Raw genomic sequence first — 27,920 nt, 5'->3', positions numbered from 1 at the left:
AAAAGGACTCAGGTGGCCATGTAAGACCAGTGATAAAAACCTTACCACCTGAATCTCTTGCTTGTGAAGATAGGGCCAGCTCATACAAATCTGATACAAAGGTCTTGATCAGATTTCCAGGCTCAAAATGGAGACTGGCAGTGAGAAGGAGTTTTTCACCCCATTTTCTTGCTCTGCTTCCAGTTTCCAAGGCTCAGGACCCTTTGGAGAGTCCCTGATTCCTTTCCACCCATTCTGAGGAGCAAGAGACTCTCTGGGCCTTCATCCCCAGTGCCAATCTTTTATTATTATTTTTATTTATAAAAAGGAAACACTGACTAAACCATAGGATAAGAGGGGTACAATTTCACACAATTCCCACCACCAGAACTCTGTATTCCATCCCCTCCCCTGATAGCTTTCCTATTCTTTAACCCTCTGGGAGCATGGACCCAAGGTCCTTGTGGGATGCAGAAGGTTGAAGGTCTGGCTTCTGTAATTGCTTCCCTGCTGAACATGGGCATTGACAGGTCGATCCATACTCTCAGCCTGCCTCTCTCCCTAGTGGGGAAGGGCTCTGGGGAAGCAGAGCTCCAAGGCACATTATTGGGGTTGTCTGTCCAGGGAAGTCTGGTCAGCATCCTGCTAGCAACTGGAACCTGGTGTTTGACAAGAGAGTTATAATACAAAGTCAAATTGTTGAGCAATCATGGACCTAAAGGCTGGAATAGTGCAGGTGAAGAGTTGGGGGAAGGGGGTTCTCTGTTTTGTAGATAGCTAGTAGGTATATTTTAGTTATATTCCAAAGGGGCCTGTAGCTATACTCGTGTTTGGAATCCCCAGCAAGAGTCTTAACCTTGGCTGTTAACACAGTCACACAGTCACCAAACCTCTCTATCCATATTTGCTCCCAGGTACTTTGAATCGCTCTGTATACCAAAATATAATCAAGTCTAGGAAGGGGCTGCCACTGACTGTGAATACTTGACCACTAGTGATCCTGTTACCAGTTGTCAGAACCATTTTTTGTCATGATAATGTGCAGAAACTGCAAGTGCTACTTAAAATGATTGGGCATTTGACCAATGTCCAGATCGGTTAAGCCCCAAGTGCCACCAAAAAAAAAAAAAAAACAGAGAGAAAATGGTATAAAATCTGTAAATAGTCACTGGAGATGATTCTGATAGTAACTGGCAGAGTTGAACACCTGCAGTCCCTACAGTTCTTCTTCTTCTAGCGTTTGCCCTTCTTCCGTAGCCAGTCAACAGCGTCAGGTTGAGCCCGATGTAAAGTTTCGAGACCTCCTTTGAATCTGGAGAGGTGGCAGTCGTTGACTATGTGGGTCATAGTCTATCTGTAGCCGCAAGGGCAGTTCGAGTCGTCTCTGGCTCCCCAGCGATGGAACATAGCGGCGCACCGGCCATGGCCTGTTCGATAGCGATTGAGGAGGGCCCAATCATAACGTGCTAGGTCAAAGCCTGGTTGACGCTTGCAGGGGTCTGTGATGAGGTGTTTGTTCTTTACCTCAGCTGACTGCCAACTCTGTTTCCAAGAGACTGGAACAGAGAAGTTCGGTGTAGGCATAGGGGACCAGATTGGGTGACGAGACGTCAAGCGTTGGACAGGGTGGGCGAAGATATCCACGTATATTGGCGCGTATATTGTCCCTACAGTAAAAGCCTAGGAGTACAGAGATGTCACATAAGTGCCTGAGGAGGCATTCACCACAGCATTTTTTCTGTCACAGCCAACAGTCAAACAAACAAAATAAGAAAACAGGAGACACCCCCCACCTTCACCACCAAGAGGAGGGTGGTGGTGGGTAAATGAGCTATAGCTATGGTATAGTCACACAACAGAATAACACAGAGAATCTTAAATGAATAAACTAAATCTACATGTGGCAATGTGACTAAATCTCAAAAACACAATTTAGAAGGAAAATTGCTAAAGGGTATATATAGTTGATGCTATTTATGTAAATTCCTACATTTTCAATACTGTTTATCAAAGGGAGGAGAGTGGGAGCTTTGTCTGTTATATCATGAATGTAACAAAAGTAAAGATGAGGAATGAAACACATATGTCAAGTGAAGGAAATTTTTTATTATTTTTATGTACAGAAGACACAGCATACATTTAGTCCAGTTTGGTGGCAAGTACTTTAGCCTTTGCCTTTTCCAGCTTGGCAATCTGAGCAACTGATTTCAACCATGATTTCAATGAAAACACCTATGCTGTCTCCTGTTGGGTGAAAAATTGCTAAGTAATATTTAAGGGATTTGTGCAATATAGAGTGGGCATATAAAAGCACATAGGGAACCAGGCAGTGGCACACTCCATAGAGTGTACATATCACCATGCACAGAGAGGCCCATAAAAGCTTCTAGTTTCCGGCCTGGGCGGTAGCACAGCGGGTTAAGCACACATGGCGCAAAGCACAAGGACCTGTGTAAGAATCCCAGTTAGAGCCCTTGGCTCCCCACCTGCAGGGGGCTCGCTTCATAAGTGGTGAAGCAGGTCTGAGGTGTCTTTCTCTCCCTCTCTCTGTCTTCCCCTCCTCTCTCGATTTCTCTCTGTCCTATACAACAAGGGCAACAATAGGGAAAAAATAGCCTCTAGGAGAGATTCATAGTGCAGGCACCGAGCCCCAGCAATAACTCTAGAGGCAAAAAAAAAAGCTTCTAGTCCCCAGCTCAGGAGAAGCTTCATGGACAGTGCTATAGGTATCTCTCTTTTTCTCTTCCCTCTAGATTCTCCCCCCACCCCTGCAACACACATTTCCTTCTGAATTTCTCCACTGTCTCCATCAAAAAGAAAGAAGGAAGAGAAGGAGAGAAGTAGGAAGGGGAGGACGGAGGGAGGAAGGAAGGAGAGGAGGGAAGGGACTGGTGGCCAGGATCAGTGGATTCCTCATACAGGCACCAAGTCCCAGTGATAGTCCTGGTAGAAATAAAAGAAGGAAAAAAAAATAGGGCAGGGAGGTGGGTGGTACATAGCAAAATGGTTATGCAAACAGACTCTCTTGCCTGAGGCTCTGAAGTTCCAGAATCAACCCCCCACACACACACACACACACCACCACCACCACCACCACCATCACCTCCACCACCACTACCACCATCAGCTAAGCAGTGCTCTGGGAAAAATAAAAACAAATACAAAAAGAAAAAATATATATATAACAAAAGCATAGAGGGAAGACCTTGTAGCACCATCAACTAGTATTGTCTTCAGGGAAGTAGGATTATTTGGAAGGACACAAAGGGACTTCCACCAACTCTCTAATTCTGGTTACAAAAAAAAAAAAAAAAAAAAAAAAAACAGCTGTAGCAAACTGCTAAGACTCTTTCAAAATCCGGAAGGTGAAACATGGGTGTTATTATATCCTTCTCTGAGCTTGTTTTTGTGTTTTAAATGGTTTGTAATAATTTCAAGAAGTTTACCAAGGATTAGATTGCAAAGGTTCAGAGATCAAACACAAATTATTGTTTTTGTGCAATTGTTGTGATAGAAGTGGTAATGAAAAAGTAAAACCCAATTTAATTCTACTTAATCTTAATTTTCCTCACTACTCTTTATGTCAAGAGCATTTCACTTAAAGATAAAAACAAAAAAAAAAATGCCACTTCTCATTTCCTTCTCCAGGTACATTGCATTGTAGAGTAGGGGACTTAACTAAAGATAGTTGAGGGTATGATGAACAGTATGTTAAGAGTGGTCATGAAGGCCACTGGATTTTTTATTGTCTCTCACCATCTCTTCAGTCCTCTCAATACAGATAGCTATTCCTGGGGGGACTGGGGTAGAAGGGAGCAGTGGCACACCATGTTAATCACACATATTATCATGTGAAAGGACCCAGGTTTGAGCCCCAACTACCCACCTGCAGGAGGGACAATGCTTCAGGAGCAGTGAAAAGCAGGTCTGCAAGTGTCTCTTTCTCCCTCTCTATCTCCCTCTTACCTTTTCAATTTCTCCCTTTCCTATCCAATAAAAAAATAGAAAGAAGAAAGAAAAAAGAAAAAGTGGCTGCCAGGAGCAGTGGATTTGTAATGCCAGCACCAAGCCTTGGTAATAACTCTTGTGGCAAAAAGAAAGAAAGGAAGAGAGAGAGAAAGAAAGAAAGAAAGAGAGAAAGGAAGGAAGAAAGGAAGGAAGGAAGGGAGGGAAGAAGGAAGGAAGGGAGGAAGAAAGAAAGAGAAAGGGAGAGAAAGAGGAAGGAAGGAAGGAAGGAAGGAAGGAAGGAAGGAAGGAAGAAAGAAAGAAAGAAAGAAAGAAAGAAAGAAAGAAAGAAAGAAAGGCTGCTTTCATTAAATGATTTGACAATTTGACAGTTTGGCTACTTCCAGGTCACTGCCAAACAACCCACTTTAAAAAAAAAAAAAAGCAAGCACCCTGTTTGGGTACACATCACACATACACACACACACACACACACACACTAATAATAATAAGAATAATAAAAGGAAGAAGATGAAGGAGGAGAAGGAAAAGAAAGGAGAAGAAGGAGGAAGAGGAGGAGCTTTGGAGAGATGAGGTTCCAGGACACATTGGTGAGGTCATCTGCCAAGGGAAGTCAGGATAGCATCGTGGTGGTATCTGCAACTTGGTTTGCTGAAAAGCACTAAGATATAAAGCAGGGCAAATTGTTTGGTAAACAGGAACCCAAAGTAGTAATAGAACAGATTAAACTAGAGGTTTTCATGTGGGAAGAAGCTAGGAAGTCTATCTTAGGTATGTTCCAAGGGGCCCATGACTTTAGTAATTTTTTTCTGAGCTTGATAGCTAACATGCAAGTGGACTAAAAATATTGTCTGGGAAGATGGTATCAGAGTTGAGAATAGGGCTAGAAAGTTGGATTAGGGGAGAGAGTAGCTTCTATGAGGAAAATATATATATCATTAAGTGTTAACTGCATCAACCTGACCTAGGGCCCATATATACTTAGGCAGAGCCTTTGTCTAAAGTGGTTGTTGAAGGGCCTAAGTGGTAAGCTGAACGAAGCCTCCCCATACAACTCTACCTAGCTCTAAATTCTATAGCATCATGTTGGTAGCAGAAACCAGCTAATATGAGAGCATTTATACCACAAAAATAGCAGACATTGCAAAGTAATTGTGTGTGTGTGTGTATGTGTGTGTGTGTGTGTGTGTTTCCTGTGCAGATCTAAGATGACCCTAACCTGACTTTCTTCTGTGCTTGTGCCTCATAATTTCCAGACACAGTAGCAACTCTTCTTCACTCTTGCTCCTAGCACATCATCACCCACACCCTACCATCACATCAGTCCACTGCATATGCATATGTACACACACACACCTGCTCATGCAGACTCTTGGGGATTCTTACCAAGCTTCCAGAGAGATCTCTTTCATTCCCTTCATACTGCTTTTGAGGGGGAAGAAACTGTCACACATGCACATCATCCTCAGTGAAGACCATGAAGTGGGCTTAAAGCAAACTGCTAGACTTTTTAAAGAAATTCTCTTTTTAAAAAATGTCTTTTTTCTACTGATGTAGGAATCTTGATGGTCTACCCAGCTTTCAACTTCTTACTCTGAAAATGTGCCAGTGGTACTGTGCAGTCTGACTCAGAACCCACTCCAACGCTTAATATATACGCCATTGGGAAAGAGTTGTTGAGAACTGAATAGATTGGCTTACAAATTGGCTATCAGCAGATGAATTTTCCAGAAGTGGGGGGAAAGGGCAATTTTATTACAGACTCTCAACTCTGATCCTAAAAGTAGTGAATTTCCTCTGAATCAACTAACCCACACTAACAGTCATTGCCAGAAGTTTTCATAGGAAGAAAGCTTGCTCATGCTCATTCTTACAAACAAGAGAAAAACAGCCCTCAAAATGCCATCTGTGTCCTGAGGACACTCCAGAATGGCTGATGTACAGTAGCCAAGGGAGGCATGCAGAGTTTCCTGCTAGTGCTTCTCTGAAAAGTCACTGAACTGAGGAATATAGTTACCACCAGTCAGGGAAACTGAGGTGAAAGAATGGAGAACTGCCAAGAGACTCAGACTTTGAGAGAAACACTGAGTTCAGAGACAGGAGCTCACCCTGGCTGAGGATCAGGCAGTCACAGCAGAGTGAAAAACTTCCTCTGGAGGAGACTAGCAAGAATGGGGAAGGGGTAGAAGGAGAGATTCCAGGATCCTTGGAAAAGAGGGTCACTGTGCTAGACTCTGACTGTCTACAACCAAAGAAACGCTGACCAGAAACCCACAGATGAATCTTGGGTTTCAGAAGAAAGGATTGTGAAGAGAAAAGATAACGATTATGTTCCTGCTTGATTAGACATAGCCACAGACAGACATCTGTGCCAAGATGAAGGAATAATAAAAGTGGAAATGGCTTTCCTGTGTGTGCAACATGTTCCTAGTGGAGCCCTTATAATACCTGCAAATCCTCAATGACCCTTTAGATTCCTGTGTACATTGCACACATGCACACGTGTACACACACACACACACACACACACACACACACACGGAGAAAGAACAAGTGCCAAAGGAGAGAGGCCACCATCCCAGAGGTTAAACTTGAGCAGACTGGGTTCAGCATATAACAAAGTGAAGTTATTCAGGCAGTAAGAGGTGCTTATGGCTTCCTCTTAGGTTTCATTGATCCTCTGTTTTCTCCAAATATGGCCATCTGCCTTCCCAGAGAATGTTCTCCTCTCCCAAGAGGGAAGATAAAGACAGGAAGTGCAAGGCCTGTAGTTGTGGATGTAAATGCACCCTAGAAATTATCAGTCACAACCAGGTGTCCCCAAGGTATTTGTCACAATCTTTATTCTGAGTATGTCATGAGCAGCTGAGGTGTTACACAAAATCAACACCAAGATGGATGGGGGCACCAGGCACCTGTCAGTGTGCGATTACTCTAGCTGACAATAAATTTGAGCCACTAAACAGGAAATGGTCTGATTAGGAAGCCAAAAATCTTTGCCTCTGAGCTGCTGACCATTGTGGCAACTAGGCTCCTGGCACCATCAATCTCTGTTTGAGAAGTCACTTTGACTTCTCCAGCAAGGTGAGGCTGAGTGATCTATGCTCTAGCCCCAAAGAGACCCAGGATGGGATTTCAGCAAATAAATCATCAGTTGGATAGCTAAAGTGACCAGCTGGAATACTTCTCTGACTCTGATGTCTTGTCTAACTTAGTGGAGCCTCATAATTCACATCCCCTTCCCTACATAGGGCACTGACCAAATGACGGCCATCTTTGATACCAAGGCCTTTGCTGTACAGGAGCCTATAGGGCCCCTTTTGGCTTTGGCACCTGATGGTGGAAATTTCAATAGTGCTTTCCTGAGGGCTCCTAACATACAGTCAAGCAGACTGACTCTAGGAATTTTAGGTCTGTGCTCAGCAAGGAGCAGACTTGTTGAAACTCCCTGCACCACCCCCCCCCACTATGGCTTTTAAAGGTCTAGAGGCAGTGGATGTACTGACTCCTATATACCATCCTATCTTGAACCCCTGGAGGTTCTGTAGCACCTGCATGCGTTATTGGCACTGAAACTGGTTTCCAAGCCTTAAAGTGATGTTTCTTTTCTTTCCATTTTATTGGGGGTGGGGGTTGTACTTTATAGTATAGTTGTTGACACACAGATACAGCCTCTCAACCTCTCATCTCCCCCCATGATAAGTGTCTGCAAGACACTCTCTTCCCCCAACCTAAATCTTTGTCCATCATCATGCTCCAGGATCCCAGTGCCCCTCTATCCCACCTCCTTCCCCCTTCCCTAGAGTCTTTTATTTTGGTGCAATACACAATACTGAGTCCCAAGTTTCACCATATGTTTTCCCATACTGACCTTGCTTCTCAATTTGCACCTATGAATGAGATCATCCGGAATTGCAGAGTGGTGTTTCTTAATATATGTGAGCACCTGAATCACCAGAGGAACCTACCAGCAAATCCTGACCCCACAGGTCAGCATTTAGACCTGGTGTCTCTGCTCCTTTTTTTTAAGTGACTTAATAACAATTTTCAAAATTGTAAGATTTCTGGGGTATGTTTTCACATTGCACCCACCACCAAAGTCCTGTGCCTCTCCCATAGCCACCATAGTTCTGCAAGTTTATTTTTTATTGATAATTTTGTTATGATTATAAGACTATAATGTAAAGCTCCACACAACACCCACCACCAAAGTTCTGTACCCCCACTTTCCCACTTCCCAAAGATAGCCATCATAGTTCTCATAAGTCTTACAGTTTGCTTGCTTCTGTTTTGCCTGATTTTTTTTTTTTGGCGACTTCATGTAAATCAAATCTCTAGATTCTATATATGAGTGAAACCTTCTGGTAGTTGTCTTTCATCTCTTTACTTATTTTGCTAAACATAATAATCACCTCCAGGTCCATCCATTTTGTCCCAATATCATCTTTTTTGATTGCAGAGTAGTATTCCATGGACTATATATCCAATAACTTCCTTAACCAGGCAACAATCAATGAATATTTAGGCTGCTTCCACTCTTTGGCTACTGTAACAGCTATGAGCATTGGGGTGCATGTGACCCTTCAAATTTGCATTTTCATCTCCCTTGGATATATACCGAGGACAAGTATTTCTGGATTAGCAATATTTCCCATTTTATTTGTTCAAGGACTCTCCATACTGTTTTCCATAGGGACTATACCAGTTTACATTCCTACCAACAGTGAAACAGAGTCCCTTTCCCCCCACACACATCATTGCCAACACTTGTCATTTCCTGTTTTATTGATGTGGGGCCTTTTCACAGGTGAGAGGTATGTCTCTTATAGGCTCCTGAAGTGATACTCATGTTCACCCCCACCCCTCCAGCTAAGTCCATTGAATCAAAGAAATATTGTCCTGCACATTTCAGGGACTGAATAGCTGTACAGGAGACTTTTGCATAGAGAGGAAATGGGAAGAAGAACAAATAGTCCTTTAAATACATTGAAATTATGGCAGGTGGAGGAGGGCACAGCAGCCTGGCCTCCGCAGCAGGCTCCCCTCTTGTCTTTGTACCACTAGTTCCCAAACACCTGATACTTCAAAAGTAAGGTCAGCCTGTGGCTGTGTGTGCCCTGCTTGGAGTTTCTGTTACTGTTTGACTGTTCCAGGCTTCCTCCTGTGTGACATTCATATCTGTGGCCACTGGAATAAACCTTTTTTTTTTCCCCTTTTTTTGTCTTGCTTTGCACAGATTCACAGTGTGGTCTTAGAGGCTACTCAGGACTGTGACCTCCTGTTTTCCTATCCCAGCCAGACTCTCATCTTTGAAAGGCGGTCTCCCTGTACCTCCTGTCAGGTGACTGGAGGCTCTGTCCCTGGCCACAGTCCCTGTGGGCACAGAGACCTACAAAGCCCAAATGCACTTTGGCTACTCCCTCTTCCTCTGTTCTTGCTCAGCCGTTTTTGTTCATTTGAGTTCCCAGCTCCTATTCCTCTTCAGAGAGCATGATAAACCCAGCTTCAGAAAGCATCAGAAGCAAGGAGGGGGGCTGACTCCTGGTAGGGCCACAATGCATTTCACTAAGCAAACCTTTGGCAAGAGGCCTCTTTGGTTGTCATAACAACTGGGAGAGCTTGTGCCCTAGGGGTATGCAGTGCCCTGCTTCTGATGGCTCAGGGTTCCTTGCCCCAGCTTTCTTTCCCAGATCTTGCAACAGGCCCACAACAGCCTGGCACCAGCTCACATCAGCTGTTCTTTAGTTTGGGGTCGCTTAGTCTTAATCAGAAAAAAAAGAAAGAGAGGGAGGGACGGAGGGAGGAAGGAAGGAAGGAATACAAAAAGGAAGGAACAGAAAGAAAAGGAGAGAAGGAGGGAGGGAGAAAGTTGCTTGGCTTGTCTGAACTATCAAAGAAATAAATGAAGTCATTCTTTTTCTCAAAACTCTCCAACTCCTGGTCTCTCTCAATGATAAATTCTTCTCATGGCCTAGATCCAACTTCACTTTCCTTACTAACCTCAGTTCCACCAGGTACACCAGCCTTCTCACTTTTCTGCAAAACCTGCAATGAGCAGATATGCCTGAGACCCTTTGCACTTGCTGTTCTCTCCTCTCCTGTGATTTTTGCATTCAAACCTCAGAGAGGTTTTCTGACCATCTTACCTAATAGGGCTGCCCTCCCCAGCCCCTTATCCACTAGGCTGGCCCCACAATCTGCACTGGTAAACATCTGATACATAAGGTAAACATCTGATACATAAGTGAAATAATGCCTAGTCCTAAATGCAAAGCCTAGCTCTGATCCTTAGTAACTTTCTGGTATTACACAAGCCAGCAGGTCAGCCTGAATCTTGCTGTCCCTGTCAGGAAAACAGGTGATACTATCTGCTAGCTAGAGTGACAAGAATGAGTGAGGTGGTGCAGTGAGTGGCAGCATGGCCATACCCACTCAGACAGCAGCTGGCATCATCTCTCATCCTGTGTCAGCTGCACTCAGAATGTTCTCCTGGTCCTGGACTCCCGCACACCCCCAAATACCTGTGGTTCTCTGACCTGCCAGAGGAATCTTTATATGGAGTTAAAAAAAAAAAAAAAAAACAGCAACAAACAAAAAAACAAGGCAATGTGACTAAGAATTCTTCCATGAGGCTGAAAATGCACTGCAACCATAAAGAGAACCTTAGGAGGATAGGAGGTATCCTAGGAGACCCCACTGAATGGGCTGGGAAAAGTACAGGCTCCAGGCTGATACACAGTCAAAGGAGTTGTCTTAAGGACATAGCCCTTACAAAGGCCAGGCCATGTCCCTTTTCCCTGGCTTCTTGGCAGGTCACCTGCACATGCTTTTCAATTCCGGTTACATCTTAGTTTTGCTGGTGTTAACCAGACTGCAGAACTAATGCTTTAGAGGGAAATCAAAAACCAGGAGACGGGCAGCTACCGTTCGCTACCACAGCGGCATCAGGGGCCAGCTAGCTACAGTGGATGGTGGCGGCACGGGTCCACCCAACCTCAAGACAGTCCCACCCTCGCTCGCGGTTTTGCTGTCTCTCTGACCAAAGTCCTCAGTTGTGATGGTAACATGGAGCAGGAGAGGGTCAGCATGAGCAAGGAGCTGGGCTCAGCCTCAGCCACCTACCGTTGCTCTACCTGCCATGGGGATGAGGACTGGGGCCTGGGCCACCCCATTCGGGGCCATGCCAAGTCCCACAGCCTGTCTGCCTCACCTGCGCTGGCCAACACCAAAGAATTCAGGAGCACCCACTCTCTGTATGGGCCCTGCCCAGTGACCACTTTTGGACCAAAAGCCTGTGTGCTACAGAACCCCCAGACCGTCATGCATATCCAGGACCCTACGAGCCAGCGGCTGACATGGAACAAGTCTCCAAAGAGTGTGCTTGTCATCAAGAAGATTTGGGATGCCAGCCTGCTACAGCCCTTCAAGGAGTTCTGCATGTACCTGATGGAGGAGAGCAACATGATTGTGTATGTGGAGAAGAAAGTTCTAGAAGGCCCTGCCATAGTAAGTGATGATAACTTCAGACCTGTGAAGAAATTCTGCACCTTCTGAGAAGACTGTGATGACATTTCCAACCCGATTGACTTCATCATCTGTCTGGGAGGGGATGGCACCCTACTGTATGCCTCCTCACTTTTGCAGGCTGGGTGTGAGTGCCTTGTTGCTGATGGTCCCACTTCACGGGAGGTGCCAGGCAAAGCATCTACTCTGTATAGAGCTCCTTCCTCAGTGGGCAACATGCCTCCGGTCATGGTGTTCCACCTTGGCTCTCTTGGCTTCCTCCCCTTCAACTTTGAGAATTTTCAATCTCAGGTTACTCACGTGATATAGGTTGAGTGCAGGTCAAGGTGGTGAAGGAGCTCGGGGGAAAGAAGACAGCCATCCCCAAAGGGCTCAGTGAGAATGAGGTGCTGGCAGTGGGCCTGGACACAGAGGTTGGAAAGCAGGTCATGCAGTATCAGGTCTTGAACGAAGTGGTGATTAGTAGGGGCCCCTCCTCCTACCCGTCTAATGTGGATGTCTTCCTGGACGGGCACCTCATCACCATGGTGCAGGGCGATGGTATCATCATCTCAACCCCCACGGGCAGTACCGCCTTTACAGCCGTGTCCATGATCCACCCCAATGTGCCAGCCATCATTATCACCCCCATCTGCCCCCACTCGTTGTCATTCTGGCCCATCGTGGTCTCTGCAGGGGTGGAGCTGAAGATCATGTTGTCACCAGAGGCCAGAAACACTGCCTGGGTTTCTTTCGATGGACAAAAAAAAAAAAAGCAACAGGAGATCTGCCATGGAGACAGCATCAGCATCACTACCTCCTGCTACCCACTCCCTTCCATCTGTGTCCAAGACCCTGTGAGTGACTGGTTTGAGAGCCTGGCCCAATGTCTGCATTGGGACATACGCAAGACCAAACCCACTTCACGGAGTAGGAGGAGGGTGGCGAGGAGGGCTGGGCCTCAACTACTGTGCACCCCAAGGCCTCTGCTGGCTCCCTTTCTGCCTTCTTCCTGCTGGTCTCCAGAGGGAGGTAGCTGCCCAGGACATAGCATTGTCAATGGCCTGGGCCTATGTGGCAGCAGGTGGCTTGCACAGACCTCTGCCACACCAGAAGGACCCTGGGGCCACTACACTTCCCTAGACCAGATCTGCTGTTTTTAAACATTTTCAATTGGACTTTTTTCTTTGCATTTCTAAATAATCAAATGAAGGCTTAGCAGAAGCTCTGAGCAGCACCACACAGCACCATGTCAGAGCTGTGGTCCCCAGGCAGGGACGGCTGAGCTGGATGGGCTCTTAATAATTCTTTGTCAGGAAACTTTTCTATAAATTAGTCTATTGAAATTCAGAGGAGCTTGGAATGGATTGATCTGTCCAGTGGTGTGAAAATAAATGATGCATAACCAAAAATCCTCCATTAGCTCTGACAATTTCCCCCTGCTCCTATTCCTGCTCCTTCTACCCAAAAACAGATGGGGCCACCACTAGAGTCTTTGTGCCCATGGGTGCCCACCCATTCCTGCCTTGCAACCTCCTACTGGCACTGTGCCTCAGTGCCCCCAGTGCCTGGGCATTGCACTGAACTGGCAAGAGGTCAGTCCACACACATTCCTCCACATCCCAAAGGTATTTTGCATTCTATGTATCCTTTTTAGAGATTCTTTCAAACTCCCTGAAGTTGCTATGTACAGATTTTACTGTACACACTTGGAGGATCTCAGAGGAAGGGTTTGTGTTGTTGTGACATGTTTACACTGTTCTGTGTGACATTGTGTGGGGACCATTCAGCCCAGCAAGCTGGGGTTCCTGGGCAGGAGCTGCTCTTTGCCCTGTGATGAGGCCAGGACAGACGGACCAGAAGGAAAGTGATGTTGTCTCCTATCAACTCTGCTCTTGCTGCTCCTGAGGTGCCAGGGACTCCCTTGGCTCTGTGCCACTTTGCTGGCACACATTCATGCACATACTGAAACGCTGCCACCTGGGCACCAAAACAGTTGAGTGTCCACAGGTGGAACTGTCCTCAGTACAGAGAGACTGAGGCACAGCTCCTGAAGTGACTCCTTATCCACTTAGAGGGTCCCACACCACAGCCTCAAAGTGATTGTTAGGCATTCAGGACCCCAAGCTCTGGCCACAGTGCTGCCTGCCCTACTATGGGAACCCTAAGAGGCCTGGCATGCTCAGAGAGTAGTGTTTGGAATTGAGTCACTCATTTAGACAAAAAAAAAAAAAAAAGCAAGTGTTAGCCAATTTTTTTATTTTTATATTTATTTTATTTATTCCTTTTGTTGCCCTTGTTTTTTCTTATTGTTGTAGTTATTATTGATGTCGTTGTTGGATAGGACAGATAGAAATGGAGAGAGGAGGGGAGAACAGAGGGGGAGAGAAAGATAGACAACTGCAGACCTGCTTCACTGCTTGTGAAGCAGCTCCCCTGTAGGTGGGGAGCCAGGGACTTGAATTGGGATCCTTATGCCAGTCCTTGCGCTTTGCGCCACCTGCACTCAACCCACTGTGTTAACACCCGACTCCCATGTTAACCAATTTTTAATGCATTGTGCTGTTGGGATTATCTAGAACACTTTGGGGTTTTTGAAATAAACTCCTAATGTTTCATATTGTTAGTATCTTGAATTTGTTATATGTTGAAAAGTCTTATCACTATTTTCAGATTCTTTCAATTAACAGACCTGTCTAAAAAAAAAAACCCAGGAGACATGATTTGCATAATTTAAGGCTAGAGAATCCAGCACCTCAACTGGTGCAAAGAAAAAATTTGAGGCATTTAGGGATGCTGTCTTGGTTTCTGAGGAACTCTGTATCAGAAATACTATTTTGCATCTTCCCTGGGGACTTGAGAGGAAATGAGAGAATTCAACAGTGAAAGGATTAGCTGTGATGTAAGGGGAGAAAATCGCCTCCAGTGATAGAGGGCACTGGGAGCAATAGCTGAGGGAGCTTAAGCATGGAAGCCACTTTCAGTTGAGCAGAAGCTGCCATCCAGAGAACAGGGCAAAAGCAGGTCCCCATGCAATGACCCAGAAGGAATTCAAAGCATCCTTTTCATTTTAGGATAAATTTTGACTCTGTCATCTGCTCTAAATATCACTCTATTCTCTTTACTTTTCTTCCTTGTTGGCCTAACCCACCTGCCTCTCCCTTCAACAGGCATCTCAGAAAACATAGCCCTGCCCAAGATGCAGGACCCACTGGAGGAGAAGCTGAGATCACAAGTGGAGGAAGAAAAGAAAAGGTGCCACAACACACCCTGTCTGGAGCTGCCCTTCTCCACTCCCCACCCCAAGGGCAGGCAGAGCAGCCACACCCAGCCCTCCCCCTAGAGCTGTTCTGGGAAGTGGGTCCAGCAGCTGAGTCCTGAAACAGCTGCAGAAAGTGCTGCCTTTGAGCAGGTGGCTGGGAAATGCAGGAACCCTAGGCAACAGCCTCAGGGTTGGACTAGGGAAGGGCAAGCCAGGCCCCAGAGCCTGGATTCACCATTTGGGGGGGAGGGGGTTGAAGCTGGCAGCCTCCCCTACTCAAGGACTCAGAAGGCAGCTCTGGAGGCAGACAGTGTTGTCTCCTGCTGCCATCTAGGGGAGTCAGGCAGTATAGCCAGAGGTCTCCCTGCCTGCAGCTTTACAGGGATGTCCTTGTGAGGACATCATACCACCATGCAACTCTCTAGGGTTCCAAAATTACCTCACTTCCACAACAGTGCATCTCAAACAGAAATAGATTTGGGGACATGACGAAGACACAGCTTGTCACAGATTTTGCTTAACGCTGCAGTCAAACTTTGATTTACCCATGAATCTCTGCACTCAACGAAGTCACCTTTGTGCCATAGAGAGGTTTGAGAGAGACTGAACAAGTCAATTTCCTTGCTCTCAAGGAAGGAACTGGTGGTATCATTGTCACCTGGGAAGTCCTGCAATGTCTAGGCATTGTACCCCAGGCAAACCCTGTTACCTGACAACCCCCCCAATATCTCTCTCTCTCCCTCTCTCTCTCTCTCTCTCTCTCTCTCTCACTCACACACACACACACACACACACACACATCTGCCATCCCCAAGTATGGAACCAGCTCCCCCCCCCCCAGTCATACACAGTCATCCCCCAGTCTCCAAGTCACGCCTAACAATGTTTGCTGTGTCACCTCCTGCCAGCATCTTGCTTCCAGGATGTCATACACTACCCCCACTGACATAGGGCTGCTACTCTCCAGTTCCTCAATTAGCATCCTGTCCCTGGTTAACCTCTTTCTCTCTCACTACATTCATTTTTCTCAATTTCTTTCCAGCCCCTTTTTCTGTGTTTTTACTCCACCCTCATTTTGTCTCTTTGGCTCACATTTCCAAAGTCGGGTTTGTGTCAGAAATCAAGCTGTCTCTTCACTCTGACTACTTAACTATTCCCTGTTGGAGAGTTTTAGATCCTTGTAGTATAACCCTAGCCCATGTATGTATTACCAAATGCATTGCTAACTTTTGGTCCATAGCATAAAATGGAAACAATGGGACAGTAAAGCAATTAAGATTGGAATCCTAGGCTCAGGTGGCCTGTATTCATATCCTGCCTCCTGTTTATTAACTCTGTGCCATGGAGTGGTTACTTAGTCTCTCTGTGCCTCAGGTTCTAGATTATGAGGCAGGAATGATAACAATATTAGTTTCTCTTTTCCCTCTAAATCTTTATTATTTTTTATTAGAAATTAATGGTGTAAAGTAAATACAGCTGTTGGTACATGTATAAAATTTCTCAATTTTCTGCAAAACACTCTCACCCCCAGCCTAGGTCCCCCTCCACTATCATGCACTAGTGCCTGAAACTCCCCCTCCCCACTCCAGAATGTACTTTGGTACAATACACCAAACCCAATCCAGGTTCTGCTTTGTATTTTCCCTTTCTGTTCTTACTTTTCAACTTATAAATATGAGTGGGATCCTCCCATATTCATCCTTCTCTTTCTGGCTTATCTCACTTCACATGATTCCTTCAAGCTCCATCCAAGATGAGGTGAAGAAGGTAAAGTCATCATTCTTAATAGGCTGAGTAGTATTCCATTGTGTATATAGACCACAACTTTCTCAGCCTGTTGTTGTACACCTGGGTTGCTTCCAGTTTTTGGCTATTACAAATTGTGCTGCTATGAACATAGGTGCACATGTATCTTTTTGGATGGATGTGTTTGGTCCCTTAGGGTACATCCCCAGGATAGGAATTGCCAAGTCATAGGCTAAGTCCATTTCTAGCCTTTTGAAAGCTCTCCAGAATGTTTTCCACTATAAATTGGCCCAACTCCTGAAGAGAGCAATACTAGTTTCTTTATAGTGTGTGGAGTGTATTAAATGAGTCTGTATTTGTCAAGGGCCTAAAGAAATGTCTTCCCCTGTGGTACTCCATACTGGTAGTTATCATTGTTGGAAAAGGGAGGGTTGGGTGATGGAGCACATGGTTAAGCACACACATTACAGTGCACAAGGGCCCGGGTTCAAGCCCCTGGTCTCCACCTGCAGGGAGAAGGCTTCATGAGTGGTGAGGCAGGACTGCAGGTGTCTCTCTGACTCTTCCCTTCTCTGTCTCCCCCTTCCTCTCAATTTCTGGCTGTCTTTATCCAATAAATAAATAAATATTTAAAAAAGAAGAAACTTTTACCATTCTTGGAAAAAGGTTACTTATTACACACACAGAGAAGAACCCCATGGCCCACTGAACAAAACCACCAGACTCTGCTTTTCTAAGATGAACTCAGGCCCTGATGTGATGACCTGTCCTCTGTGAACTGCAGTCCCTGCAACCCACAGCCCACTCACAGCCTTCTCTGATTCCACTACAGGTATAAGACAATGTTCAAGCACCTGAAGGCCCTTAAGGTAGAGATTGAGCACTTGCAGCTGATCATGGACAAAGCTAAGGTAAAGCTGCAGAAAGAGTTTGAAGACTGGTGGACAGAAGAGGCTACCACCCTGCAGGTATGGGCAGCCATGCCCCTCACTGTGTCAGAGCCTACCTTCCACTATGGCTTGGGGCTGAGGCAGGGCCAGACACCCAGCTTCCATGGGTCTGTCAGAGACAAAGGAAGGCTAGGAGCTCCCACCTACAGGCTTACATGTTCCCCTGGCTCTCAGCAAGTGCTCATCTTAGTAACGAGAATTGCAAATACTTAGAGATTTACTGTTTCCTTTAATATAGGGGTTGTTTTCTAGTTTTTACTGAAAGCATGTTTGTAACAAGTTGGTGGTGGGTGTGATGTGTTACCCTGTGTCTTGGGGAGATTCAGAAAAGCTATACATGTGTGACAATAGCTTTGCAAAGCACCGTTTCCCCCAATAAAATGATTTAATGAAAAGCATGCAAAAATATTTGCAGATAGATTTTTACATGTTTCCTACACAGAATCATAGAAGTTCTCTAACACTGTGAAGTCTGAAATAACCTGTTAAGATGTGTTAGTACAAACCCCCCACTTCCCACTCATGTGACTCCTCAACTGCAGTACAAGTGACAAAATACTTAGAGTCACATTGCTTGTGCTGCTGACAGAACCCTTAGAAAGTGCCTAACAGGCTGAGCTCTGCATTTTAAAGACAAGGAAGCTGAGAACCAGAAAAAGCATTAACCTAGCCAAGGAAACACAGCCAACAAGTAACCAACCTGTTACCAAATAGCCACCTGACCAGACAACAGGGAAGAATATTTGGATATAATTAAACACACAAGATGACAAAAGAAAAAAAAATCTATCAAGACTAAGATACAACCATCAGGATATTTTTCAAGCAGTGCTGCAGTGTAGTGTATATTCTATGATGCAAATGCTTTCATCAGTTAGAAGTAGGGGTGAGCCCAGTGTTTACCATCATTTCAAAGTAATGAGCGGACACAGCACCTCAAGATCTCTGCAAGACCTGTAACGTGGCATGGTTATTCCTGTGGCATCTACCAGTGATGAAGTCCCTGGATACTGCGAATATTACTGCACTGTGCTAACTCAGCAGGGGAGAGATGCTAAATCAGCCACGTCAGAAGAAATAGAGATGGAGGGACTGGTGAAATAGCTCACTTGGATAGTGTGTTGCTCTGCATGTATGCAGCTGGAGGTGACTATGCTTAGCAGGAAAAGTAAAGAGATGAAAGACAACTACTGGATGGTTTCACTCATATGTGGAATCTAGAGAGCTGATAGACATGAACTTGCAAAAAGAAAGGAAGAAAGACAGAAAGGAAGGAAGGAAGGAAGGAAGGAAGGAAGGAAGGAAAGAGGTAGGAAGGAAAGATAAAGGGGAAAGAAACCAGAAGCAAAGTTTCTAAGATTTTGTGAGAACAAGGAGGTGAGAGAGAGGGGACACAGCAGAACTGTGGTGGTGGGTGCAGTATGGAAGTATAACCCGTAATCTTACAATCATACCTCATTATTAACCACAAATAAAGAAAATGAAGGGGAAGAAGGAACTGAGAGATGTTCTGTATCCCAAAAAGAATTTTGGTCCATACTCTCAGAGGGGTAAGTGACAGGGGAAGATGACCAGAGGATTCTGAATCCCAGTTCCACCAGTACCCAAAGCATTTGCCACCAGGAATCTTGTTTTTACACCATCACTGCAAAGGAGATGAAACTGGAAAACACCAGAGGAAGTCAGACACGGTTTCTCTTATCTGAGAGAGAAAAAGGATAGAAGGAAGGACCATAGGAGTGACTTCAGAAGTTAAGGCAGGATGGTTGAAAAAAACGGGGGAAAATATAGATACAGATACAAATACTAATAAACCCGTATCTGTGACCTTAGGAGAACTATTGCAGTTCACAGGGGAGGGAACAGGGACATAGAACTCTGGTGGTGGGAGCGGTGTGGCATTATATGTCCTATTATAATTGTGTAAGTCACTATTAAATCATTAATAAAAACCAAAAATGAATAAATAAATAAATACATAAATAAAAGTGAGTGACTGGAGAAATAACTCATCAGGCAGAGCATCTGCCTTGCCATGCATGCAGTCTAGACTTGAACCCAAACACCACACTGGGGGTGCCATGTGGCACTGGGTGAAACTTCAGAAGGCAGCTCAATACAATGAAACTGCATACCTGGATGAAGCCCTGGCAACACCAAAAAGAAAGAAAAAAATTTAAAATAAATAAATATAAAAGAGGGAGTCGGGCGGTAGTGCAGCGGGTTAAGCGCACATGGCACAAAGCACAAGGACCGGCATAAGGATCCCAGTTCGAGCCCCCGGCTCTCCACCTGCAGTGGAGTCACTTCACAAGCGATGAAGCAGGTCTGCAGGTGTCTTATCTTTCTCTCTCCCTCTCTGCCTTCCCCTCCTCTCTCCATTTCTCTCTATCCTATCCAACAACAACGACATCAATAACAACAACAAAAATTACAACAATAAAACAACAAGGGCAACAAAATAAAATAAATAAATAAATTTTTTTAAAAACAAATATAAAAGAAATCAAATCAAAACAGATTTCTTGAGGAGTGTCAGATAATTTTTCCTAAGTATAAAAGGAAAGTAATACACACTTAATGTGGGGGACTTTGAATGCTGAGAAGAGTACAAAGAATAAATCTAGTTTTGCCCATGGCCCTGTGCCCAGAGATTCCCCATCATTATGGTGGCCATGGAGTCTAACCTTGGTTTTTCCCAAAATATGTTGTGTATACTAACTCTTTCAGCTTCAGAATCACCTTATGATTAAGGTGTTGATTTGCAGGATTGCCGTTGTCATGGAGGTGTCTATGTTAACTTTCATAGCTCAGCTAGCTTTCCCCCCTTCCCTCCCACCCAAGAAGTATATCATAGGTACTGCCCCATGTCATTAGACTCAAAGTCATTCTGAAAAACTCTTCCAGGACCAGCAGGCAAACTCACCAGCAGTGAATTTTCTGGATCACAGGACACCCTCCTTCCAGATGCCTGAATCCCAGCACAGAGAGCCTCTGCTTCTCCCTAACAGAAGGTAAGAAGAGCACTAGCAGACAAAGTTAGTGAAAATGCTCCCTCCCTCTATCCCCAGTCTGTCCTTTCTGCTCTAGATGCCTCTCTGTGCCATGCATGAACCCCTGTGAAAGTAATTATAATTATTCAGGTCAGGGACTGTACATCTTTGTCAAAGCACACCTCCTTCCTTTCCCCCCACACCCATTGCTCTGACAACCAGGAGAAACTAGACATGTGATCATTCAGCCCTGGGGTCAGCAACGTAGCTCACCTGGACTATGTGCCTACTTTGCCATGCACATGATCCAGGTCTGAGCCTGGCCTCCACTGCATTTGAGGAAGCTTAAGTGATATTCAGTCTTATTCTGTCAGTCTATCTATCTATTTATCTGAAAAAAATCAGCTCATTATGGTAAGGCCCCAGCAATGACAAAAATTAATAATAACTATTATTATTTTTCCTCTGAAAAGAAAGGAGGCATTGGGAGTAGTGGAGAGGAAAGAGTCTGGTGAAAGGGGGGAGTTTTGTGGCTGTCAGCCTGTTAGGACTCAAGGAAGCTCTGACAAAAGACCCCATTCTAGCAGAGACTCAGGGGAGAGGTGGGCAGCTTCTGTGAAGATGTCCCAGAGCCAGTCTCCTTGAATGATGGGAAGGTGCAACAGGGCCTCTACTTCCCTTCACACCACCTTCTGAAAGCAGACCTCTCCCACGCCACCCACATTCTCTCTCCCTAACCCCACACTCAGGGAGTAGAGAGCTGACACGTGCCCCTGCCATCCTCCACACCTCAGATAGACAGTCACAGTCCTATTACAGCAGAGGCTGGGACAGCAGGAGAGGGGCCTGTGCCTCCTCCCCAGGGAAATGTCTTTATACTGGGTTTGAATGCAAGCTGAGCTCTCACACTGAAAATGTGAACTTGAGCTTTGAAATAGAGGGTTGAGGAGAGAGAGCTCACCAGGTAGAGTGAGTGTCTTGCCATGTATGCAGACCAGTTTCAAGCCTCAGAACCATGTGACATTGGGGCATAGTCCAGTGTTATGCTATCTCTTCCTCTCTCTGTCTCTCTCCATGCCTCTGTTTTTCTATCTAAATGGGGGGAACAGCCCAGGGGAATGAAGCCATGCATGCACAATGCCCTGGTTTTATAGCCTGAATTAAATAAATGAGGGTGAATGTCATACACTATCTTTCATATTATGTGAAGAGAGTGGCATTTTGCCTCTGTAGTCTCAAATCCAGTTGAGTCGTGAGAAAAATTAATAATGCATTGGTATTGGTTCCCTCGTTGTGAAAAATGTCTCATATTAATTAATGTAAAGTTGTATAATAAGGGAACTTTATTATAAAACCTTACTCAGGAACTCTGTGCCATCTTTGGAACTTTTCTGCAGATTTGGAAACTACGTTTTGTTTGTTTGTTTTAAATAAAATCCATTCAATTTTTAGTAAGTCAAAAACTTACATTTAAAAAACCATTTTTGAGCTGGGGAAATAGCATAATGGCTATGCAAAAGACTCTTGTGCCTGAGGCTCTGAGGTTCAATCCTAGCACCACCATAAACCAGAACTGAGTAGTGCTCTGGTGAAAAAAAAAAAAAAAAGTTACTTAACTTTTTAAAGCCTTCCAACTGACTGGTTGAAATTTACCTTGGCCTTCTCCACACACCCCCGACTTGACCCTTAGTTCCAGAACTGGAGTTTGTGTTTCAGTTTTATGGAACAAACATCTCTTGTGTGATCCCTGAAGTCCAGGCTCAACAGCTGGCACAGTGTGTTCTGGTTATCCCGGTATTCTAAAAGGCGATGCAGATGTTTGAAACAAATGGAGAATAGGTTGGAATTTGTCAAAATGTAAAGCATTGCTCTCTGAAAAGTGCTGTAATAGAATGAAAAAAGCCAGACTTCTGGGGGGGAGGGGGAGTGACATAGTGGAGCAGCAGCCAAAAGATCATACCAGGGAATTACCACATAAAGCAACAATAAAAACCCCCAGAATCTCACAAGATTGCAACTGCAGTGTTAGAAGAAATTCACTGTGTGGTGCAGGCACACAGAGTAAGGGGCTAGGGAAAGACTTTCAAGACAAAAACAGCTTGAGCGCAGCACCAGCAGGAAGCATCGGGAAGAGGGCACCATTTTGATAGTCACACAGTGGAACACACAGGCTTGGTCCAGAGAAGGCAGAGGAAACCTGGTCGAAACCTAAAACTGTGCAACCCACTCAGACTGCAGCAGTGAGCTGCCAGAAGCTAGAGTACAGTTTGAAATAAGGCAGTAAAACCTATATGACCTACCTAAGGTAATAAGAAAGATTCTCCCCTTCCCCCTCCCCTCCATTGCATATAAACAACATAGCCACAGCGTCACCTGCTGGCTAAACATCAGAAACTAAGCTTAACCAAAGCATGGAAAAAATACAGTTGTTCAAACTCACAAGAATTTGGGGAAAAAATGTCTGAGTTAGAATTCAGAAAGCTGTACTCTTCTTCCTCCTTTCCCCATCCCTTTCTTCCACCCATTCTCTTGCTCCACCTGTCTGTATCCCCATCTTACATTCCCTTTCTCATGTTTTTATTTATTTATGTTTATCTCCTATCTATGTTCCTTTCCCTTTTTCTATGCTTCCTATAAGCCTAGGCTACCAGTTTTGCCTCTGTTTGTTGCCCATTCTGCTTCCAGCCTTTTACTGCCAGTTTCTCTCAAAGTGTCACCATGGAACTCACCAGTGGGCACTCAGAGCCTCCAAGGATATGCTTGGGAAACCACCATTAGAATCCTGCTCCTCCCCCAGCAACTTCCTTGTATGAGAAACAAGGTTGGTCCTGACCTTGGCACTCCTGGATATTCCTTAGGGATTCCATTTTAAGATGGCCCCTGAATATGTTTGCCAAACATGTCTTAGCCTTGGTGTTCAGAATCTCAAATGTGGGACTCAAATGTGCCTGGGGCCGGCAAAACAGCTCACTTGGACAGTGTGCTTTGCCACGAGTGCAACACAGGTTCAAGTCTACACCCCACTGCCTTGAAGGAAGTTTAATGCTGTTCTCTCTCTCCAGCTCTCTCTCTCTCTCTCTCTCTCAATATGTGTGTGTATCTTCTATGTCTCTTCAAAAAAAAAACATATCAAAGGTACCTATCTATCACAATGTCATTGGTTACCTCTAAGTAATTTCTTCCATTTAGACTTGCACAGAAATTACATTAAATAACTCCTCATCGTAGTTCTTCCAAGCAATGTCCCCCTGCTCAGACTAGCTCTCCTACTAAAGATCCCCTCTTCTCCTCATCTGTAGAATGTGTCAAGGTCCCCTGAGTAGATAAATGTCACAGTGCCACTGAGGAACAAGTTCAACTAGCTGCTTTTTCCTGAGCTCTAGCAACTGCTCTTGATGGACACACACACACATACACATGCACACACACACACACACACATGCACACGCACACACACACACAGGTATAGGCCTTTATTCCTTAGCTTCTCAAAGAATCCTGACTTTGTCACTTCTCTGAGGATGCCCGGGTCCTGCAGCTGATTACACTAAGGCATAATAACTGACTGGAAACCCCAAGAGGCCTCATGTTTACCAGTTCTCATAAAGGGTAAGATCATCAGTTCTGGTGGCTGCTCTATTCTCTCTTCAGAAGTCATGTCCTGAGTGTCAAAGGTTGGTTGGTGGGGAGATAAAGCAAAAGTAGTACATGGCATCATCCTAGGGTTTCGGGAAGTGAGTTATTATACCCAGAAACAGTTGGGAAACTTTGGGACTGGAGGAATCATAGTCCTCAGAGGCCCCTGCCTGTGTGGACCTCTCCAGATTCAAAGGAGGTCTCGAAACTTTACATCAGGCTCAACCTGACACTGTTGACTGGCTACGGAAGAAGGGCAAACGCTAGAAGAAGAAGAAGACTAGCCCTTCTGCTACCTCAGCTTGAGTAGTGGGCACTCCTTGGAATCTCAGAAAATGCTCCTCTGAGAGCTACTGAGACAAAGAGCCATTTGTTTGCCAGTGACTAGATCTTGTAAGATTTGGTGCACCTTCTAAACTACCCTTGATTTGATATGAAGGAGGCAGCAACAGGAAGGGACTCCTTTCCTTCTCCAGGCTGGTGCCAAGAATCCTGAGAGCGGGCTAAAAGTGTGCAAATCCTGCCATCTAGTGGCTATCTGTGGTCCTACAGCAGTCCTCCCTATATAGCACAGGCCCTTAACTCTCAGGTCAATCAGTGGCTAGACTAGAATACTAGGAAATAAGCATCAAAAAGAAGAAAAACTCTCAGGCTCACAATATCTTTCTTGTTTGTTTGGCCCACAGTATTGAGCCTGTGGAAGCAGGTGTAAACTAAGAGGTCCTGCTGGAAGGTGTTCTGAGAGAGGGCAGGAAGCTGGAGCTGAGGAAAGCATTATACCCACTAACAGAGCAGCAGGTCATCAGCCTTGGGCTAATGACACTGACTTGGCAAAGCTGGTTCTCCTTGACTCTAGCCCTCACCTGTCTCCTAGCCTGGGCATCTCCACTTGTAAAGGGAGAGTTCTGACCACGTGACACTTCAGATCTCTTCTATGTGAAGGAAGTGTCTGGGTACAATAAGTCCAAAACAAAGGGATCCTATTTTGTCCTGGGGAATAGCCTCATCACTTTTCCAAAAGGAACTTCTAGGTTCCACTGTTTGCAACCAAGAGTCCAAGGCAAGGTGATTGCATCAGACAGCCTAGTTCAACAGAGGGAAAAACACATCTCTGTAAGCTGTTGGGCTGGCCATCTCTCAGGGGGTGAGAAGAAGTCGCAGAGTTGGTTGAATAAAGCCACCCAGGGGCAGTTAAGTGTCATCAGGCCTCTAGCATGTGCTTCCTCACAACTCCAGAGTCCATTTTTGTTTGGAGCACTGGTTCTGAAGTCGTACAGTGTTGTGGTTAGATTCAGATTTTGACACTCACAAGCTAGGTGACTTTTGGAATTGCCTAACCTTCTCTGTGTCTCACTTATCTGATCTCCATACTGGGATAATGGCATCCAACTCTTAGAATACTGAGATAATGAAATGGCATGATGTCTACAGAGTGCCTTCCCCACAGCCTGGCATATAGGTAACGTGTATAAATGGATGTTTCAATCATAGTGGGCGTTGCTTCTACTGTCAATCAGTATATTCAGTGTTCCAATTGGATGGGAGGGTGAGGGGGGCCATGACTCAGAGGGTACAACATAGAACTTGCATGACTATGGCCCTAGAATCAGTCCTCTGGTACCATACATGCTGAGACTCTAATCTCTAAACAAATAAACAAACTGCATCCTCGGTAATGTGTAAACTGTCTGCTAGTGACTATCTCCCTCCCAGTTGATGTGTTGAAATCTAACCCTGCAGTGTTTATAATGGAGGAGGGACCTGTAGAAGTGTTAGATCATGAGGGTGGAGCCCGCATGAGTGAGATTAGTGCCCTTAATAATGGTCAGCTAGCTAGCTCACTCTTTCCCCATTTGAGGACCCAGTAAGAACCTGGCAGACTGTCACCCAGAAAAGGGTTTTTACCAGACCACAACCATACTGACACCCTGATCTCAGACTTCCCGCCTCCAAATAAGTTCTGACTGTTTAAGCCTCCAAGTCAATAGTATTTTGTTACAGAAACTGCAACTAAGACATCAACCATGACAGAGCATTCTTGGTTCCTGTCTCTGTCAGCTCAAGCTGTTATAACAAAATACCACAGGCTGAATGGCTTAACAGCAAAACTGTATTTATTTCTCTTAGCTCTGGAGACTGCTAAGTCCCAGATCAAAGTCCAGCAGAACCCTTTTATGGTCAAGACCCAAATACTAACTTGCTGTCAGCCACCTTCTTTGTTTCTTCAGTTGGAGAGGGTATGGGGGAGATAGATAGATAGATAGATAGATAGATAGATAGATAGATAGATAGATAGATAGATAGATGATAGATAGATCTGATCTTTGTTTTTCTTATTTACTGAGGTCTGTTTGTTTGTTTATTTTTACTAGAGCACTGCTTAGCTTTGCCTTATGGTGGTGTGGGGGATTGAACCTGGGACTTTGGAGCCTCAGGCATAATCATTATGCTATCTACCCCTAGGCTGTTTATTCTCAATGGGTGCTTTCCCTGTAAGTAAATACAACAGGTATAAATATCAGCAATGCATCAATTTATTATTTTGTCAAGAAATATTGTCTAGAAATACAGGATTTCAAGAAAAGGTATTTACAGTTAGGTGTCTGGTAGTCAACAACCAGTATAATTCATGAAGTGGGGGGGTGTAAAAAATTCCAAACTCAATATAACTAAAATATACCTACTAGCTATCTACAAAATGAAGGACCCCCCTCCCCACTTTTCATCTGCACTATTCCAGCCTTTAGGTCCATGATTGGTCAACAGGTTGTTTGGGTTTGTATGTTAACTTTCTTTTCAGCCACCAGGTTCCAGATGCTAGCATGATGCCAACCAGACTTCCCTGGACAGACAACCTCACCAATGTGTCCTGGAGCTCTGCTTCCCCAGAGCCCTGCCCCACTAGGGAAAGAGAAAGACAGGCTGGGAGTATGGATCGACCTGTCAATGTCCATATTCAGTGGGGAAGCAATTACAGAAACCAGACCTTCCACCTTCTGCATCCCACAGTGACCTTGGGTCCATACTCCCAGAGGGTTAAAGAATAGGAAACTTATTAGGGGAGGGGATGGGATACAGAGTTCTGGTTGTGGGAATTGTGTGAAGTTGTAAACCTCTTATCCTATGGTTTTAGTCAATGTTTCCTTTTTATAAATAAAAAATTAATTAAATAAAAAAGTTCCAAACGCATATAACAAATCCTTCCTCATCGATATTAGAGCTTTTAATCCAAAATGGTTATGCTTCAAAACATAGTGTAAAGGCTCAAGTATTTCTTTTTTTCTTTCATTCACTTTCTAATGAGTGAGAGATACAGAGAGACCAGAGTACTGTACAGCTCTGGCTTATGGTGGTGCTGGGGGTTGAACTCAGGATCTCAGAGCCTCAGGCATGAAAGTCTTTTACATAACCTCTTTCTTTTCTTGTCTTTCTTTCTTTTCTTTTCTTTTTTTTTTTTATTGTATCAGTGGGGCTCAGTGTCTACAGTAAGTGGATAAAGCCACTGCTCACAGTGGCCATTTCTTTTATTTGATAGGGCAGAGTAAAATTGAAAGGGGAGAGGGAAATAGGGATGGAGAGAGAAGGAGAGGTACTTGTAGCACTGCTTCACCCCTCACCCTTCATGAAGTTCCCTCCTGCAGGTGGGGACTGGGAGCATGAACCTGGGTCCTTGCTCAACTGAGTACCATTGTCCAGCCCCCTCTCTCCTTTTCCTTATAAGGTCACCAATCCCAACTTGGGGACCAATTCCCATGACTTCATCAGAATGTAATTACCTCCCTAAGGCCCTACTTTCAAATTCCAAATACAACACTGGGGAGAGGGGACATATAGCTGTAGGAGAGTGGGGGCAGCTCCTACATAGAAACCCTGAGTTTCTCTTCT

General features: G+C 44.8%; 1 protein-coding gene and 1 pseudogene across 1 annotated transcript in view; both read left to right on the top strand.

Moving 5' to 3' along the window:
• KIF6 (kinesin family member 6) overlaps positions 1 to 27,920 on the top strand; it is a 538,059-nt gene that overhangs the window by 484,825 nt on the left and 25,314 nt on the right. Inside the window, exons 16-18 of the mRNA XM_060189745.1 lie at positions 14,619 to 14,703; positions 17,289 to 17,424; positions 20,314 to 20,420. Coding sequence (XP_060045728.1) covers positions 14,619 to 14,703; positions 17,289 to 17,424; positions 20,314 to 20,420 — 328 coding nt within the window. The remainder of the gene's footprint in view (positions 1 to 14,618; positions 14,704 to 17,288; positions 17,425 to 20,313; positions 20,421 to 27,920) is intronic.
• On the top strand, positions 11,011 to 12,484 carry LOC103108845 (NAD kinase-like; annotated as a pseudogene).

The sequence above is a fragment of the Erinaceus europaeus genome, chromosome 4, assembly GCF_950295315.1.
Source record: "Erinaceus europaeus chromosome 4, mEriEur2.1, whole genome shotgun sequence".
Taxonomy (NCBI): domain Eukaryota; kingdom Metazoa; phylum Chordata; class Mammalia; order Eulipotyphla; family Erinaceidae; genus Erinaceus; species Erinaceus europaeus.
Note: the sequence above shows the minus strand (reverse complement) of the source record. Positions and strands in the feature narration are given on the sequence as shown.